This window comes from Parasteatoda tepidariorum, chromosome 11 (assembly GCF_982258835.1).
Source record: "Parasteatoda tepidariorum strain Cologne lab strain chromosome 11, Ptep-v5.0, whole genome shotgun sequence".
NCBI classification, from domain to species: domain Eukaryota; kingdom Metazoa; phylum Arthropoda; class Arachnida; order Araneae; family Theridiidae; genus Parasteatoda; species Parasteatoda tepidariorum.
Window position 1 is genome coordinate 23,914,721 of NC_141765.1, and position 20,779 is coordinate 23,935,499.

At 27.8% G+C, this 20,779-nt stretch overlaps 1 protein-coding gene across 1 annotated transcript in view; it reads right to left on the bottom strand.

Moving 5' to 3' along the window:
• LOC107452602 (protein O-mannosyl-transferase TMTC1) overlaps positions 1-20,779 on the bottom strand; it is a 188,641-nt gene that overhangs the window by 85,420 nt on the left and 82,442 nt on the right. The window contains exons 5-7 of the mRNA XM_043054161.3: positions 7,432-7,510; positions 6,299-6,402; positions 5,296-5,491 (exon numbers count right to left, since the gene is read on the bottom strand). Of these exons, the coding sequence (XP_042910095.2) occupies positions 5,296-5,491; positions 6,299-6,402; positions 7,432-7,510 (379 nt within the window). The remainder of the gene's footprint in view (positions 1-5,295; positions 5,492-6,298; positions 6,403-7,431; positions 7,511-20,779) is intronic.

Here is a 20,779-nt window from a genome sequence, read left to right on the forward strand (position 1 = left end):
ATAATAATAATTCATTATGGCAAACTTTAAAATATTTCTATAAATTTCATATAATATTAATTATTCCTGATTTTTGACCAAAATTTATATAATGTGTTATCTAGTAATTTATTAGATTTAAGAAAGATATTCTGTATTAATAAGTTATACAGATTTTTTGAAAATATTAGACCGACAATTTTTTGATATCAAAATATCATTTGCATAACATTTTCGAATAACCATCATAATCAAAGTTAATAGAATTCGATTACGATTCAGTAAATTCTTCTGAAACTGAAAAAGAGGATAAAAATGTTTGAAATGATTTAAAAAAAGTGACAGTATAACTGGTTATTAACTATAGTTTTAAATGCCTCTAAAGGACAACGGGGAATGAAAATATATAGAATTATTCTTTAAAATTTTAAGCAGTGTATAATATTGTATGACTATTTAAAAAATACAATTTAAAACAGATTTTTTATATTTTTGATCTTCTAAAAAACGTGTTCGCTTTTCAAGCAATGTATAAATAATGTTTCAAAAATAAGTATGTACCATTATATTTTAGTAAGCAGTTTATAATAATGCTCATTATAATGTAAAGAAGCTACATTATAAAAAATTCAGGATACTCTTAAAGTAAATAGCAATTTGAATTTCTTCTGAACTCTAGAAATCTCATATCAGGACATGATAAATAAAATTATTATTAAAAAGCATAAGTAAAAGTATTCTTTACCAACACATTGGAGTAAGATATTTCAGCTTTCTATATATTTTTATTTTTCACCGCACTATAAAAAAAAATTTACTCAGGTATCACAAAACTTTCTTCGTTTTTGACAAAATCATTTCCTGGTGTATACTCCAAACAAACTATCATCACTTTGAGGAAGCAAATTTCCTCAAAACTAATAAAATATTTTGTCATTCTTTTTTTTTTAAAGAAAAAAAAACATAACGTAGTGCCTAACTTATATAATTTTTCTAATAATCACTTTAATGTGGATACCGCATAGGTGGAACAAGACAAGAAGGACAGCGAGATAAATTACACCAAAGCCTTAAATTTTCGTCATATAATTGAGAGTTCGTGTTTCGTCACAAAGTAGGTAATTTGCGAGGAAACGTTTCTCAAAATGAACGGTATACTGCGCAAGGATAGCTGAATCGTCAAAAATGAGGACTTAATTTCTGAGAGTGCGTGTATATAAATATATATAAAAATTTTATGCATACTTTCTTTATCATCTAATAGCATTGAATTAGAAGTATCAAATATCATTAAGAAAAAAAATATTAATTTTCAAAAGATATATTGATATGTACATAAAAGCGCTTATAAATTTATTAAAATACTTGAATATAACATTTAGTTTTATTTAATTTGAGAATCTACTCATTACGTACAACATATAATTTGTAGAACCAATTCTAACACATAAAATTTAATTGTGTATTATTCACTTTTAAATATGTACCAAATCACATTAATTTTTATAGCAGTAATAAAATAATAAATAAATTTGTTTTAAATTTTATAATTTACATAGATGGTTAAGAATTTTTAAAATTTTTTATAAGAACTAATTAAAGACTTTGAGACAAATAACTTAAAATTTTTAAAGTAAGGTCAAAACTACCCTAATATAGTAAATTTTTCTAGCTCTATGGGAGTACCAAAATTCTCGATAATGCTTACCGATGCGCTGTGGTAACGACTTGGTTAAAATCAACAATAAAAAACTGTTTTAAAATGTGTGACGAAATTTGGTGAATGCGGTAAAATTTTATAATTTTATAATGATGTCTTAAAGTATCGCATAAAAACCAGTTATTCGGTTAAATTTACTTTACAGCTTTCAATTTTTTTACTCAATGTTAGATAATAAGAACTATAATTTTGAAAACCAGAATATACGGTAAACCGTTACCATAGGAGAGGAAAAATTACCAAATAAATGGCTTAAATCAGCGGTTATCAACTGGCTGCCCGCGGACCACATCCGGCCCAGGAAGCCTTTTTTGCGGCCCGTGAACTAAAATATATTAGATGTCATTTTTCTGCGAACAATTTTCGTTAAAAATCTATATGGGTTTAAAATACATTTATTTCGATAAAAAAAAACCTAATTTCTTCGTTTCTGTGAAATTTAACATACCAACGGTGCAAAAAAGATTATTTCTCAGGTCTTGCATTCAAGAAAATATTTATTAAAATACAAAAGTAATCGTGTAAGTTGCCTCTTTTTTATTTCGTTTTTTTGTGAATATAATTTAGCATGTGAGCGTCAAAAATTTACTCGGAGTAATTCTCCGACTTAACTTTTTGAAACCATTCATTTTAGACAAAATTATTTGCATTTCTAAATTTTAAAACGCATAAAGGTGGTAATGAATATCATGTTTTATTTAAATTCTTTGAATTGAATATGGCCTGAGCGGAAAGGAAAAAAAATTAATTTCAGATGCTCGAGAATTTACTTTGCTATAATTCCTAATAAGTCGAAAAAAATGTTAATTTATCACAAAATTAAATTTAAAAGAAAATAAAATCTTGTCACTAAGTTTCTGATTAAGAGAAGATTCAAAATGATACGTAATTACATTATTTGTAATGCTTTTTATTTTGTAATTTAATATTAAAAAAAATGTGTATTTGAAAGCAAAATATAACTCTTATTTTATTAAGTTTCCATTCGAATGTAAGTACATTTCCACTGTCCCTGTTGCAGGCGCCAATGAGTGTCAGTTGTATACTTATCTGTTGCCCATTAATTGTTTAATACATAGGTGCACATTAAAGTGTTAGTAGAAAGAATTTTTTAATATGCAATTAAATATTTTTAAAAATCTACTCGTTATTTTAATTTATAATTCAATACTTTTGTTTTGTACAACTTGATAAAAATCTGGCAGTAATATTTAATGTTCCTTCAAACATAAAAGAGTCCAATAAAATTTTTTGAAAAAGTTGCGGCTCGCCATTTGACTGTTTATTTTGTTTTCTATTAATTGGGCCTGGATAGCCAGGTTGGCAGGACAGTGGACTCGCTTTCGGAAGAACGGGAGTTCGAATAAAGGCGGCCCAAGACTCCCTCCCCGTGTAGTAATCGGTGGCTGGTACACGTTAAATTCTTTGGGCCACAAATTCCTCCATGTTCCCATAACAAATTATATCTCTGCTGGTACTTAATTGGAGATAGATCGTTCGCTGGTTCAGATCAAATTTACGATCCGCGAATGAATGAATGGATGCATGAATGGGTCCCTATTGGCGTATATGTGGGCAGAAGTCGAAATATTCGGCCATTAATAGCTCCACTCTAAAACAAGAACAATCGCAACCTCTCTGCTTAATGACCGACAACAACAACATTACCAGAATTATTATTATTATTTTATCAGAAATGTTAGTACAATACAATACAGTAGTTTTACAAATTTATTTTTCTCCAAGCTCTTATCCTTCCGCTATCTTTATTTTCTTTTGAAACAAAAACTAACAATTGACTAGGATTTTAAGAAAATTAACAACAGATTAGAAAATGACTTCTTAATGCATTTTTATCTTATTAATAATTGTTTGATACAATTCTTAATTTAGAATAATTTCCTTGGTGGAGAGACAAAAAAATAACAGTGCGATCCAGGTTTTCGATGAATATGAATAAAATTACTTTTTTCATTATTGACATTTGGTAATGATATATTTCAGACATAGATACATACTTACAAAATATTTACCTTTTTATAAAATATTTTAATTGTTTTGGAGCGGGAAAAATTCCGGGAATAAATTTTTTTTATACAATAAATGTCTTCTTTTGTAATAAACACAGTTTTAGAGTGATATTAAAACAGAAGTTTTCAATGACAAATGCATTTTTTACAAATATATAAACTTTTCAAACTATTTCAATTTGAAAATAACAAAATATGATAGAAAATATATAAAATTTCTAAACACAAACTTGGATAAAGGAAAAGTAGCAGATCCACAGGACGCTAGATCTAAATATAAAATAAAATATATATCTTACCTTTATTTTGTACTCGCCGTATTGTGGAAAAATTAAAACTAAAATGCTAGAACAAATATTTTCTAACATTTCTATTTCTATTTTAAGTAAAGAAACATACATACTTAAAAGCCTTAAATATTTTGGGAGATATAGAAATCTTGTCTATACAATTTTCGTTTAATAGTTTATAAATACTTTTTCACTAAATTATTTATTAAATCTATGATAATGTAAAAAGTATTCATGCATTTTGAAACATAGGTGGGTTCGTTTGTTTCACTCTTTTTATTTATTTATATTTCTTCCCTGATTCGATAGTTTTGTAGCGTTAATGTTTAAAGAATAGTTTCATGGCTCTAACAAATAAAAGGTAGCCAGGGCTATATATAATGCGATGTACTTTATGTACATTATGGTTGAAATAAAATATGGGTTTTATTACGGTTTATATTTATTACGGTTGAAATAAATAAATACGACATAATATAAAATAAATAACCTGAATTTTAACAAAGTTGCGTCGTTAAATTTGGAACCAGTTCTGTTAAGAAAAACTGCCATGACTATCATTTATTTGAAACTAAATTAAAAATTAGTGATTGCATGAGCAAGTAAGAAAATGTTAATCAATATAAAATATGCCTTCTATATAGAACACCCTCTTTAAATTGCGTACATAATATCGTACCTAATAGCTTTGAAGTACTTATGACATAAATATTTACGCTTATGTTCGTCTATAAAGATTGAAGCTTGGCAGAAATAAGAGTTATCTTCCTTGCTATTTCATTGTCTTATTAGCTATTGTTTTTTTAAAATCCAGGAATATAAAAAAAAGTTTGAACAATTAACTAAAATTTATTATTTTTTAGTACTACTCTCACTTTGAGAAAAAGAAGTGCGATGATCTAACACACATTGTGAAAAAATTGACTCGATTAATTACTGAAACTAATCTTCATTATTTTTATTTGTTAATAAATTTTTATGATTTACTTTTTCAAAACAATTTTACGCTTTTTTCAACAGTTTATTTCGTGTTTTAAACTATTGTAACAACGTCAAACCGCAATTATATTCCTTTGAGATTTATATAAAAAAATATTTATGTATAATAAAAAACTTTATTTAAAACAATTACTAACAAGAACTACGAAGTTAATGTGCCGTTCAGAATAAAAAAAACTAATATGCATGAGAAGAAAAGAAATTATAATAACCTAAAAAAAAAAAGCCTAAAGGTTTTTTTTTGCATCCTTTGAGTCTGCCACCTACCTCTTCTTACCTTGAGGTGTAAAGAAAGAAGTAACTGAAGAAACAAGATGCCCAAGCCAGATAACAAGAGCAGTGATGCCATATTACGAACATCAAATGCAGATGTGACCAAGGGGATACTTCCCATCTGCCAATCATAAGATAGGGTGGTGGGATTTAAAAGCATCCAAAAATTAAAAGCTGCTAGGTAAAGGTATGTGTAAAATCTGAAAAGAAATATAAAGTTGTTTATGCAGATAATATAACTAATCTTAAATGAATTTATAGTATAATATCGTTGTTAATATAAACTACTCTAGTTTCAATAATACTAAATAATAAGCTGTGGACAATATTTAAAGCAATACGAATTTTAGATAATATTTTGGCATTTATAAATCATATATGGTTAGTAGATTTGTCTAAAATTTAATACCCTTTATTCAAAAAGAATATATGGATTATTTCTAATATTTTTTTATATGTACAGAGAAAGAATTATGGTCAAAACTTCCTGAATAGGGTAACATTTACCATGTTTCTGGATCTATGGGAACATCAAAACGTTCAATAATATTTACCGATGCACTTTGGCACTTTGGCAAGCACTCTGGTAAAATAAACAATAGAATATACTTTTATAATATATGATAATTGAAAAATGTATGTGAAAATTTGGTAAATTTGGTGAAATATGCTATTTTTTACATGAAACCTTAGAGCATGGCATTAAAACTTTTCATTTGTTTTATTTGATTAAATTTAATTTTGGTTTGTTTGAAATTCACTTGTTTTAATTTATTAATTTGTTAGACATATATTAACACTTGTAATATGCTAAACACAGAAAAGAGGATTAAAATAATAAGATGCGAGATATATTCAGAAACTGTTATTTTATCAGGTAAATGAAGTAATATAACTGTCGACATTTTTTTAAGGAGTCACTGTGTTATAGCTTTCTAACTTCTCGCAAAAAATAACTTTAAAAAATTGGCATTCAAATTAATATATTGGTATTTTTTATTACTTACCTCGTAAACACGCATTGATTAAAAGAAGTTGGATTGTCTTCCTCTGAAAAAATAGGCATTGTTCCTTGTAGCATCCAAAGTCGAAAGGCAACGAGAATTATGAACTGAAAGTAAAAATAAATTTAAAAATGAATTTTTAAAAAAAATATTTGATTCATAAATAGTAAATAAAAAATTTATGAAAGGTGAAATGTTGTCCTTTTTAGTCTAGGGTGAAATGAGCGCAAAGGACAAAGCTTTCGGAGTCAAGATTCCAAAAAAAAAAAAAAAACAGACCACCCTAAATAACTTTTGATCTAATGATACGATCTTCACATTCAAGGACTCAATCTTAATGACTCAGGAAGATGATCCCAAATATGCTAATTAATAAATGCAGACGATAATTGAAGCTCCGCCATCAGATACAAAAACGTACTTTCTCTGAATAAACATACCTTTTTTTCGATGGATTCGAATTCCTGACCCCCTAAATATAGGAGGTAGCCGCAATCTGGGGAATATGGTCCCAATATTTTGGTCAGGAGAACGCTCTTAAGTTTGGACTCCTTAATGTTAATTTTATGTTTTGTGTATATCTCGGAAAGCACTGTATCTCAAAAGAAATTTCAGCGAATTGAAAATTTTTGCAAATATTTATGAAATTTGCTTATCTTTAGATAAGTCCATGCAAAAAATAACTTCTAGTAAATATTTATTACTTTTCATTACTTTATTTAATAATGGTCGAAAAAAATCTGATTTACAAAGTATAAAATTTTTTGCATCATTTTAAAGAACATATGTACATGGCAAAATACAAAATTTCAGCAAAATTGGTCGAATTGGTCTTAAGAAATTCCTAAAACGTGCAGATCCGATCGTTAGATCAAAAGATTCAGGGTGGTCTGTTTGTTACTTTACGCACTGTACAAGCAATAATGACAGCAACTTTCGTAAATAGATACTTCTTGTCATTTTTTTAATGGTTTAGAAAATATGAGCCCCTAATTCAACAAATATCATTTGATTAACTAATGTACCCGACAATCTTTTTTAAGCCAATTTTGATCAATACATACATATATATATATATATAAGAAAATTAAAAAACATTGCATCGTTATTAGATAATTAAATTATTTTATACTAACCACAAATACTGCAATCCACAAAATCGGATCCATTAGCAAAACTATACTTCTTCGAAAAAAATTTTTCATATCTACCCATCTGTAATATAAAAATTTTAAATTAAAAAAAAATAGATGTGATTATGCATGGAGAATATGAAAAAAGATCTAGATGGATTTTATTTCCTTTTACAAATTCTTTTCCATCAGATATTTTCCCCTCGTTTCTTATTTTTTTGATAATTTTTTCAGATGTTTTAAAAATGTCTTTGAACTTCAATGTGCACGCACACATGCACGTACGCATGTACTATTCACATGCATTAGTGGTATTTCCAAGTGGTATTTTTATTTCTTTTGTTTTTGTTACGTTGTTAGATTTAATAATCAAATTATTAACCAATTAGTCATATACGGGTAAGGTGTCCTAAATGAAATTCAACTGGGTTTCAAAAATTTAAAACGGGAGAACGGTGTTCAGATTTTTAAAAAAAATCTTTTTTTTTGTAGCCAATTTACAAAACTGGTCATGAATCCCTCCCAGAGGTTTCGAATTTAGTTTAAGCACTATTAAACAGATGGCGATAAGCACAGTAAACATGCAAATTGGAGAAAAATTAATTAAAATCCCATCAAAAAGTGTCACATTATGATATGCAATTGCGGCTGATGATTAATATTTCGAAAATATTATTAATGAGATTTTCATTCCTTAATAGATTTCGGAAAACTTTTATCAGATTTTCAATTATTTTACTTATATTTACAAGCTTACAATCGTCCTTTGGTGAATCATTTTTGAACTAAAATCAAAAATTACAAATGTAGAACATCGTCAAATGAATTTGCTGTGAGAATCATCGTTTTACCTTTAGCTATTATCCTGGTACGATGTCTTAAATATTATCATTCTAATTCAGGACGTCCTGTATTTGTAGTGTTTTTTGTTCGTACAAAGTACTTTACATTGCAATTACGACCGCTTAAATCAATTTGTCAGAGAATAACTTACTCATCAAATTACCAACTGTGTAATATTTCACTTATTTCTAAAGAAGAAAAAAATATTTTAATATTCATGGATATTTTCAAAAGAAATTTTAAAAAGCTTTTTGCATGTAATAATACTTTAAATCCTTATGTTTTAGAGTTAATTTATTTGAAAATTCTTTAAAATACTTTAAAATAACAAAACTATAAAATATTTAATATATAACCATTTCAAAAGTCGTAATTTAAGAACTTCCTTTGCTAAAATAAAGGTGATTCCTTTAAATAAATTATTTCACATTTTAAGTTATTTTGATGCCTTAAGCGATTGATTATTAGCTTCTTCAGTTATTAAAATTAAAGTTAAACAATTTTAAAATTCAATTATTATTAATTTATTAAAGTAATCAAAAGTCATGCCTTATGTAATATTTTTAATAACAGGAATAACCCAAAATGTCTCTCAATTTCTGCTTAATACTAACTCAGAATTCATTTTCTTAAAGTTTAAAGTAAATTCCGCTATCCCGTAAAATAAATCAAGTTTTTTAAACGTATATTTTAATTGTAATGATGAGTTTTCACAAATAGTATGTTTAAGGACGTCAACAAAATTGTTTTTTCTACTAGACACGATGATTCGAAAGAAAATAGCCAATTTTTTTTCCTTCATTGATATAAAACAACAATATCTCCTAGTACGTATATTGATTATTGTATGCGTGCATTCAGCGAACCATTCATTTGTAAATGAAAGAATTTTCGGGAAGCTGAAGCGAACAATTATTGGAAAAGCAAAAATTATTGCTTGGCGAAGCGTAACATCTGATGCGAGAAATAATCTTGAAGTAGCTTCAAAAGATAGCCCCCTATCGCCAAGCTCTGTGGAGTATAATCGAGATTCACACTAAAACGAACACAATCTTTTCAACACATTAAATAACGAATATTAATATTTTCCGATAAACGATATATAATGTGAAGCTTGGCGTGAAATCTGCTGAGTAATTAGTAACGAAGTATAGCTGTATAATCAGAAACTGGCGGAAGTTTTTCCAATGATAACGAAATACGAGTTGTAATTATGCAATTTAATGGTAATTTAACGACTCCGTTTCCGTTGGGACCCTTAGATATTTATCAATAATTCTTCCTTAATATTTTTTATGAGTGAAATTATGATACGAGGATCTACTATGATATTTTAAGTATCAGTGATATGTGGGGAAAAAATTCTATTCATATTGCACTTCAATAGTTATTGTAGTAATATAAAAATGTAAAATAATCATTTTTTTTTCCATCTCGCAACTTTTTTGTGAGCAATATCCCTGGTGTTCTATAGCCTTAAAAAATGTAATATATATATATATATATATATATATATATATATATATATATATATATATATATATATATATATATATATATATATATATATATATATATATATATATATATATATATATATATATATATATATATATATATATATATATATATATATATATATATATATATATATATATATATATACATATATATATATATTTATATATATATATATATAAAGAATTTTTTATTTTACATTCCAAACATTTAATAATGAAGGAGCTTATTTTTGTGGTGATATTATGCAAAACAAAACGTTTAATTTTTATGAACCGAGTTACATTTATTTAAAAAATAAGTAAGATTAAGTATGTTTAATTAAGTAAAATTGAATAGTTAGTGTTTATAAAAGCGTAAAAAAGAGAATTACACTTTAGGAGAATTTAAATATCCAACAATTTCACAATTTAATTTGTTTTTTTTTTTTAAAAATAAAGAATATGGAATTAAAAAGAAATGGAAATATATGCTACAGAAGTAAGTAGTGAAACATTTGATTTAAAGAAATTAAAAAAAGTAAATTATACTCAGAATTTTTTTACGCAATTTCATTGTCAAAGCTAAAATTCCTTAGAATTGTTTATGCAAATGATGATGAAAAAAAGTAATAATTTGAGCCCAAAATTCTAAGGGCTGCACAAAAGATGGAATAAAATTTATTTGATTTGAAAAAGAGAAAAAAATTTTCTTAGCTGAAATTTTATTTTTTTTTATTTGCAATTCCATTGTCAAAACTACGATTCTGAGAATCACGCAAATCCGGCAATTCAATGGTCAAAACATGGTAATATTTTAAGTCATTCTCTACTACTCAAATATAATATTAGTATTGTGAAGAATTTCGAATTAATTCCTTTTTTAGGGCCTGGCAGTGAAATAAATAGTGTAAATGCGTAGATAAAATAGTGTGGAAAAACGTATGATAACTATAAAAAGTTTATAATTAAATATTGAACTAGAGGCTAGACTATTAATTAGAAAAAATTATACTTTTTTTTCGAAATTTTTACTCTGTTCCTTAAAAACATCAAGTTAATTATGAACATGAATGATCCAGGAGAGCAATTTTCAATAACATTTTCTAAGTGTTAGCTTTTTTAAAATAAATTTCGAGAAAATGCACTTCCTTTTTGGATATTTAATTTACAATTGAAAATATGATACATTTATATTAATTTTTATTTTTGCTAGATTTTGCAGTAGTATTATTAATAATCAAAAGCAACTTTATGTATTGCACAATAATATAGTAAGGCGTCCGGTGTGTATGATGTTCAGGATGCTGATCTCATGCCAGAAAGGTCACGGGTTCGAATCTCGGACAGATGCATGGGATGTCTTTCTTTCTTTTGCATGCTTTCTGTCCTTCTTGCTGTCAGGGTAGCTTTGGCATACCAAATATGGTGAACCTAAAGTTGCACGTCTGAAAGAATGGCCTACGCATGTGCCCTTCTGTAACCCAAAAGGCATTGGAATTAAAATTAAAAAAATATATCTATTTTTTAAAAACGTTTAATTGCATCAGTGCCAAGAGAAACGCAGTCACGGAATAAAAGCTCTCGGAAAACGTGGAAATTATATACTAACACACCTTTTCAAAAACTGTGATTTTCAAAGAACTGATTAATACTGACAACAAAAGGCACGAAACTTAAAATATTAATCATTTTCCGTTAAAAAAAAGAATGGGAAATCTTTTTAGGCGTTAGACACATGACATTTACTTCTTAAATATTTTTCTCCTTTCTGAAAATATAATACTTAATTTTTAGGTCACGAAGTGCATTGTTTTGCAATTATGGACGTTGGCCCGTTTTTCTTGATAAATGAAGCAGTTTGCGAGAGTCAACATATTTCCGGAATTTTCTCTACTTACTTATTGGCTTTATATGACTCCTGTTATTATCCATGGGTGAAAAGGAATGGGTGGCAATTTTAGACCGTTCATTGTTCGTAATTAGCTGTCATTTTCAATGTACAAATCGATATACAGATTTTCCAATAATTGTTCCCCAATTTCCTTATTTAGAGAGCTTTCTAAATGAACAGAAATGAATAGATTACTAGGATTTCTTTACTCACTTTGTCTTTCGTCTTATCTACAAATTTTCTCTTTCATTGCTATTTTTAAATGTCCCCAAGACAGCATTTAATTATGTCATTAATTAACTGATAAAATGTCATTAGGACACCTGGAAGCAATCAAACTTATCCTTGCCTTGAGTGTTTTTTTTTCATCATACAACTTAGCTATGTATGCATCAGCATCGTGCTTGCTTTTTTCGAGTTTTTGATTCATTTTGTGATGTTAGATGTTTTTATTCTTTGATTCGCTCATAAATCTAGATACATAGTACATTGTAAAAGATAAACTTAAATTCTACAGAAAAAAATATTTTTCAATGGTTGAAAACTGGTTTTTGTTAAACACAGATTTTAACCGTTATTCACGAGATCTAAGATATTCCCAATTTTGACGAACTTCCTCTGTATATTTGACAGTAAGAACTATTTTGTTAACAAAGCGGTTTTTCTCTGTTTTTCATCCTAATCATAAACGGGTTGAAACCGTCAGATCATATTTTAGTTTGTGCCATTAAAATTTATTCACCGTACTATAACATTACCTTTATTTCAGATCATTTTACGATTATTTTCTGTACTTGCTCTTATTTTTCAGCAATTAATTTACGGTTTTGAACATAGTAAAGACGAAATACGAATGAACTTTATTGTAAAAATTATACTCTAACTGATCAATATGTTTCTTTAGATATAATTATTATAAGATCTAATAATATGTTTTTTAGATATAATGTTTTTTAGATATAATTATATGTTTTTTAGATATAATTATTTGTTAAGTTGGAAGAAAAATGTATATATATAATTTTTAACTTAGTTATAAAAGTTTTTACACTTAAACATGATTTTAATGCGACTTTTAAGATACGGAGAGTTCAAAATGTTTCTTCATAATGAAAACTGGAGCTTCAGTTACTCTGTTTTCAGAATGTTCATGGATCGTCTACCAGTCAGATCCCTAGGTTCGAATTCCAGCGTTGACAAGCCGCATAAATTCTGCTCACTGCTCTCTGCGTCATAATGTTAACGAATTATCTTATATGGTTTTTTGATAAAATAACAGAATTTTTTTTGTACACTAACAATGTATATCTGCTTATAAAACAGATGTCCGTTTTTAAATAACAGTATTTTTCTGTGAAATAAAGGGTTTTATATTAGCACACCAGCTGACAGTTTTCTTCCCTAAATTTAGCAGAAATAGCATATTTTTTTAAATAATTGCGATATAACACGAAGTCAAGCATTTATTACATTTTTAATGTGTTTTATTTACAGCGCTTTATTACATTATAAATTTAGTGTTAGGACCATTTTTTTTATTTTACCCGCATCGTTTTAATGCAATATTTATAATTTTTTTAAAAATTTTTTTAACTAAATTGAGTGGTAGAGAAAACTTTTATTATTATTTGCTATCGTCTTTTACTCCTATTTCTTAAAACAGTATGATGTTTATCAAATTTTGTTCTGTCTATTGCCGATTGTTTGTCCAATCATTATTTAGTTTAATTAATTTTAGAAAATTCCGGAGCAAACATTCCGGATTTATCATTTTTGAATATTAAACTATTTAAAAATTTTATTTTGACAAAAACCTCTATTTTACCACTGCAAATACATATAAATGTATTGAAAAAATCAAGCATGTAAGATTTGGTCATATAACTCAATTAAATTAATATTTACCGATACTATATGCCTTTCTTTAACAAACACTAATTTCATTTGTAATTTCAATGCCAAGCATTAACATTTGTATTAATTTAAAATTATAACGAGGGGCTGTAAGTCATTTAAAACTAAAGGTAGAATAAAACAATTCAACTCTAAATACATATGCAATCTTCAAGCTGTAAAACTTCTTTTTAAAGTTCACTACTAGCATTAAAACTATTAGTTTGATGATGATTGTTGCTGATGTAAAGAAGATTAAGATTTTTATTGATAATTATTTATAATTTTCCATAATTATTGATAATTTTTGATTCACAGTAACTTAAAAGGCATTTTATAAAGCTTTCTTCTTTAAAGTTCACTACTAGCATTAAAACCACCAGTTTCATAATGATTGTTGTTTATGGAAATAAGATTAAAATTCTTATTGATAATTATTCATAATTTTTCATAATTATTGATAATTTTTGATTCACAGTAGCTTTAAAGAAGGATTTCTCAAAATTGAACAAAGAAGTGTCAAAATAGCACCAAAATGAATCGAATTTGAAAGCCCCTTGAATTCAAAATGGGAATAGAATATGCCCATCTTTAAGCAAAGTGCATATGGAGGGAGAAACGTGTAAGAAAGATCTTCGTTGGCTGCCGGCAGGACATTAATCAAGGTCCTCCGGTTACCTATTAGGATGGTCTAACCATCATGGTTGTGTAACCCAGTACAGGGAGAGTTAAAACGCTTTTTATAGGGGCAAATACAATGGCGCATAATGATATACTTATTTTAAATTTCAATGATACAAAGTATTGCGATTTGGAAAATGTGGTTCCAATAGCTTAGTGAGCAGATCGGTAATTTTAATTTCACTTTTTTCATATTTTGCTATATATTAAAGATTTTTAATGCGTGAAATCTATGTCATGATGTGTCATTGCTGCAGCCTCTTTATAAAGCTTCCTAACTCTCCATGAGCTGGAGAGCTATCGTGGTTGGAGCATCCTACTATGAATCTAGAGGACCTCTGACGGAGGAGGAATTCTGACCGCAAAATTCAAATCAACGAACATTTCTCTCATACATTTCTCCTTATGCACTTTTGAGACAATGCATTTTGCTCAAAAGTGAGTATATACTGCGTTAATTTTTTAGTACATGGGGTTTTCGAATTCGAATATTAGTTGTTATTCTTTGACACATTTTGATCTATTTTGAAAATATTTTTTATAGTTAAGAAGCATAGATGCAAAACACTTTATTGGATCCAATTTTGAGTACATAGGTTTTCAAATTCGGATATTATTTGTTATTCTTTGACACATTTTGAACTATCTTTTATAGTAAAAGAACATAGATGCGAAACACTTTATTTGATTCAATTATTTTTATTTAAAAAGATCTTTTAAATAAGTTTAAAAAAACTATATTTCAATGGGACTGTCTTGAAGGTTGCTACAATTTTATTTTTTTATTCTAAATGATAGATTAAAAAATGCATTTTTGATTTGATTATTTATGAATAAAACTCATTTCAAGAAATATGACTAAACTGAAAAAACACAAGGAAAAATCACATCACCCACTTGGCAAGTTTATAAAAATATAAAAGTATTAAATAGTGCCTAAGGAAAAGTCTCCACAGATCATAGGGAGAAATTCGTTTCTTAGTAATTTACCAAAAATTAAGCCCATGTGCAATGAAAAAAAATCGAATTTAAATGCTTAGACGGAAGATAAAATTTAATGAACATTACATGAATTAAATCATTTAATTGTTTTAATTTAATGGATTTTTTAAGTGGAAAAGGAAAATAGTATTATGCATAAATTCAAGAGTAAAATGATATTAAAAAGGCTATGAAATATGCCAGTTATGCCAATTTTCAAGAAATTTCAAAATATCAATTTGGATTTGATTAAATAAAATGGAAAAGCAACTTTTTTTAGTTGGGTTATTAAATATAAATTTTTTAAATGAATTATTGTAATTTCTCAAAATTTCTGACTGTTAAGAAAATTTTATTTGAAAGAACTCTCTTAAGTCCCATGAAGAACATAATTTTCTAAGTTTGTTACATATGCCATTTAAATCATTTTGCACACTTTCTCTAAATCGATAACTGTTTCGCGATGTTTGAGTGAAAGCATTATGAGCTAAAATACACTTGAAGCATTTTATGGCAATTAGTGAAATGTACGTTTTAGCTTCGAGCATAAAACGCAATCTAATTTTAAGTATAGTTTTAATTAGTATTTGTGTTTCAAAATATAAATGGTTTAATCGTAGATTTTTTTTTACCTTAAATTTGTATTCTTATTGTGAATTGCATTTCAATTATTGACTAAAATTTATATTTTATTAAGTGAAATCTATAGAATCTAAAACATAGAATTATAAAATGATCTTAATGCATCTTTACTTAATTTAGGTAAATTTAAAGGGATATTTTATTAAAAAGGGTATTTGAAACAAATTTCATAAATTATTGCATATTTTTTATATTCATATATAATAAAACGTGTTTAACTATTCTATCATCTACATTTATCTAGATATAGAAAATTTCAATTCAAATAAAATTAATGAAAAATCTCTTCTAGCCTTTAAACCAAAAAATTAGAAATTAAACTAGATAGTTTAAAGCAGGGAAACTAAAAGAAATCTTTGCTTTTAGAAGAAAATAAATATAAAATGGAAGCACTCAGTTTAAAAACAGCAGATTCCAACCCACCTGTAATTTTACGATAACACAAGGGAACATTTTTTTTCCTGTTGCATGAGATTTTGTTTAACGGATCTTGGATATTTTCATGCCACTGATTTCAAATCTGCAATATGTTTATCTCTGCAAGCTACATTTTTTTAAATGACATAATTAGTCTATTTTTTGTCGAAATGTACAGGTTTAAAAACATAATGTATAACAGAAGGATACATAAATGTAACTACGAACTACTAGGGGAGCTAGTGCACATCACCACTATGCCCGGAAATATTGTCATACGTTTTTGAGAGAGCTTTCCTGTTATAAATTCCTTCTTCGTGTGCTTCTGAGCAGGTCATAATAAAGTATCTTCCCTAGCAGCGTACGACAACATTTCACGGCTGGGATTTTATGCCATTCCTGATGATGGGCTCTAACTCTCCTAAAATTTTATCGCAACATTTACACGGTGCCCTGTTATATATAACGTTTTCAAATTTGTACATTTTGACAAAAAAATAGACTTAAAATGTCATTTAAAAAACTGTAGCTTTAGGAGCAAAACTACTTTCAGATTTTAAATCTCTGCTCTCAAATTAGGCAAGATCAAATATTTGTATGAATGAACAAAAATTTTGCTCTTCAGTGTAATTGCAAGACAGTATACTCCTGAATCCATATGCCTCCATGTGAAAGTATACTCAGGGAGAAGTAGGGAGAGCGGTTTATGTCCATGAAAGCTGATTCGAAGAAAAAGAAACGATTTTTTGCCTGGACAAGTAAGGTTTTTCTGTAGTACGACCCATTTTTACAGCTCTCGGGGAGAATCAAATTTTAAAGTTATAGATTTGCTACAACTTTCGAATCTTCAAAATATAGCAGATGGCTATCCGAACTTGGTACATTTCCTTAATTTCCTTATTATTATTTTCCTTGGTACATATTCAACTTTCGCATTTTCCTCAGAATGACAACTATTATATTTTTTCTTTCAGACATAGATCTCCGACTTCAAAGTGGGCTGGAGTCTGTTGTTTTTCTCAAATCATCTCAATTACCGTTTATCACGAAAGAAATTCAAATTCGAACTGCAAGATTAGGTATAATAACAAACGAAAAGTTCTAAAATTTGTTCGATATTTAAAAAGCTTACTTATCATTTCAAATTTTTACTACCTTATTGAGCAAGTTCAATAATACTATTTTACGAAAACGTAAAATAAACTTGAACAAACAAATAAATTATACAGTACAAGCAATTCAAAGTTCTGAATAAAATTCTGTTAACACTAAATTAGTAGAATTATGTAAATAATTAAAAAGAAAACTTTTCATAATGATAGATACAGCACAAAATGAATAAATGAAAGAGATTAATGGGCTGAAATGTTGAAAACATTCACATTTTTAAGCCCCGGTCGAAAGTAATTATCGAATGCAATAATTAATTAATTTATTCTCTCTAGCCTCTAAGGCGTATTTCAAAGGAAAAAGATGTTTCATAAATTATTCCCCGTTGTGTTTGTAGATTTTAAATTCATCTTTGCTATTAATTTCCTAAAAAAGTCACTTAACATGTTTTCTAACTACAATCTTCATGTTCAAGAATTCAGAATTTGATACCGCACTGTGTTTTAGCAGCATAGGTTGTAAAAGCTAAAGTGCGGTAAGTCCATTTTTCTTTAATATCTAAAATTTTTGCAAATTAAGCTGCGATATGGTTAGTATAAGGTCGTCTTTGGATTTAAATGAGGACGCGAAATAAAATCCGAAATGCTTGTAACCTAAACGTGAAATAAATTCCTTCAATTGAAAAGCGTTAGCTTCAATAGTTTATGGTTATCGAATGAATTCAAATTTAAAACGAACTTGTGAGCAAAAACTGGTTCTTTACAATTGTTATCATGATCCTATTCCACAAATTAAATTCTAATCATATGTTAACTGGTTACGAAATAAAATAGTAAACATGTGATAACTAGGTATGAACCAAATTTGTAAATTAAAAAGTAATTTATAAAGTAATATTATTGGTTACGCTTGTCATCTAATACAAAAATTGACAAAATAAGACATAAAATGATTGAAATTTTTCATTAGTTACAACAGCTTTACTCCGATCGAAAAAGGGACTTTATAATTTAATTATAGTGTTAAAACTCAAAACCAAAACATACCATTTTGCTTATCTTAAATTTGCACTTTTGAGAGAGATACATATTTCTAAAAAAATCTCAAGCAGTTTTCTCAAAGAATCAAAAATCAGAGTGTTTCAGAAAATAAAACAGAGCCGAAATACTTTTTTAATTCAATAAGGAGATCATCCTATTTTAAGGCTTAATCGTAATGAAAATCGCTCATAGTTAAAATGAGGTAATGTGATTTGTTTACCTTTATCTTCCGGATCCAAATCTCGACAAGAAATAAAATCGTAAAAACGTATTAACTGGGCACAAAAAGTTTAAATGTAAAAAATAAAGTGACGCTTGTCCTCTGAATATAAAAATTATCAAAGGAAGACTGAAATTGATTTGGTTTAAGCGATACAAGGACATTCCTCCAGTTTGAAAAGATACTTAGCAGTATTAATCAGGCTCCAAATTAAATATAGACCCGCGAGTTTTGAATGAACACAGTTGAGTTATTTGCATTTTTTAAATGAATATCATCTTGAATGATTCAGGGGAAAAAAGACTTCTGTGGTTTTTCAGATTATTACTATTAATTTCTTAATACCAAAATATCTCTTGCTTTTGAATAATAACATCACCTTACTTCAAGATCCAAATCAATAAAATCTATTAATGTTAAAGGTGTTTATAAACCCTTTCGTCTTTGATCAACTTAGTTATACAATCTTCCTTTACCTTAGGATTAAAACAAAAATTGGACAGGGCATTGATTTGTGTTTGCATTAGACCGAGCTGAATAAATGGATATTTACTTCGGGTAGAAAATCGAATAGAATATTCGAATGGCGCTTTTCAATCCAACAACTATCGGCAGAGACTGGGTGAGATGTAATTTTATTTCGAGACCAATATCAATAAAACAGTCTTCTCCATGGAGGAGGAGAGTGCCTCAAAGATTTTCGCTTATATCATGGAATATTGAATTATCGGTTAGTAGTGTTGCCAGGCTGGTTGTGAATTGGCCATCGCGTATGCTTACAGATGATAAGATGAAAGAAATCGATCAGTCGATCATCTTGAATTGGTTGCATTGTACTTGGTAGTTTAGAATGGACATTGCAGTTTGAGTCAGTTGTATAAATTTAATGAATTTTCCCTATCAATTTCATTTAAGATTGTCCGTGTAGCAAATTATGTTTGATTCAATTTAACGCTTTGGTCTAGCATAAATAAAGATTTGTTTAATTGTCTTTCAATGTATTGTTGGTGTTTCAGCTCGGGCAACTATCATTTTGATATTATTTTGCTTGTAAGTTTTCAGGGTTTCTGTTTCATTTAGTTTTAATTTTTGAGCTTGAAAAATTCAAAGTCGAATTTAGTATTGAATTTATTTAAAGAAATATTTTCTAATAATATTGGGTTGCTCGGGAATAATTTAATTTTTTTTTCCAATAGAAAACTGAATTATATTTTTTCACAGCCAACTTCATACTTAAGGCACAAAATCATGACATATTTTGACAGCTTGTATAGCAAGACTTGTTTATGAAAAAGTTCAATTGATTCTATTCAATAGTTTTTTTGGTTACTGCAAATTCAATTATGGTAAATGAAAAGCAGAAGCTTCGGCACATTTTATTTTTTACTTTTGAAAAGGTGAAAATGCTTTTCAAGAAAGAAGAAAATTATCCAATGTAGATAGATAAAATGTATTGGCCAGTACATCAGTGACAAATCTGATTTGCAAAATTTCGATTAAATTGCATGAAGATGCACCATGTAAGATCACTGAAACATTAAATTTATTGAATTTGACGGTTCATGATCATTTGAACTTGTCTTCATGATCATTTTAAAAGCTTTAAGTTAAATCGCAAAGCTTGACTTATAAGTTCCTCATGTTCTTACGGAAAGAAATATGTGACGTCGCTTTGACGTCTGCGATTTGCTTCTGAAACGTCAAGAAAATTATTCATTTTTGAAGCACAACATCACTAAGGACGAAAAACGAATTGTCTTCATCAATTGTCTGGTCTCTACAAAATTCCTCTCATGGTAAAACTTTTACTAGAAGTTAAAATGTCAAAAATCACCTGGATTTTCTTTATTGCCAGAAAAGAACAAAACTTTTATGCACGAAGAATCATGCTTCTGCCAGAAAAACGGGAAAAGGAATTGGAACCAGAATGAGCAAGATATGATTCAAAATATTTTTAATGCAGAGACCTTTTTATGATAATTTTACTGTTGTTCAATGTCTTAACAACTTAGCCGCGATGGTCAGTAGGTAAGGCACTGAACTGTTATTGTGAAGAGCAGGGGTTCCATTTCTAGTGACGAAAACTTCAAGAAAATTAACAATTTTTGAAGTGCAACACCTCTAGGGTCAAGAA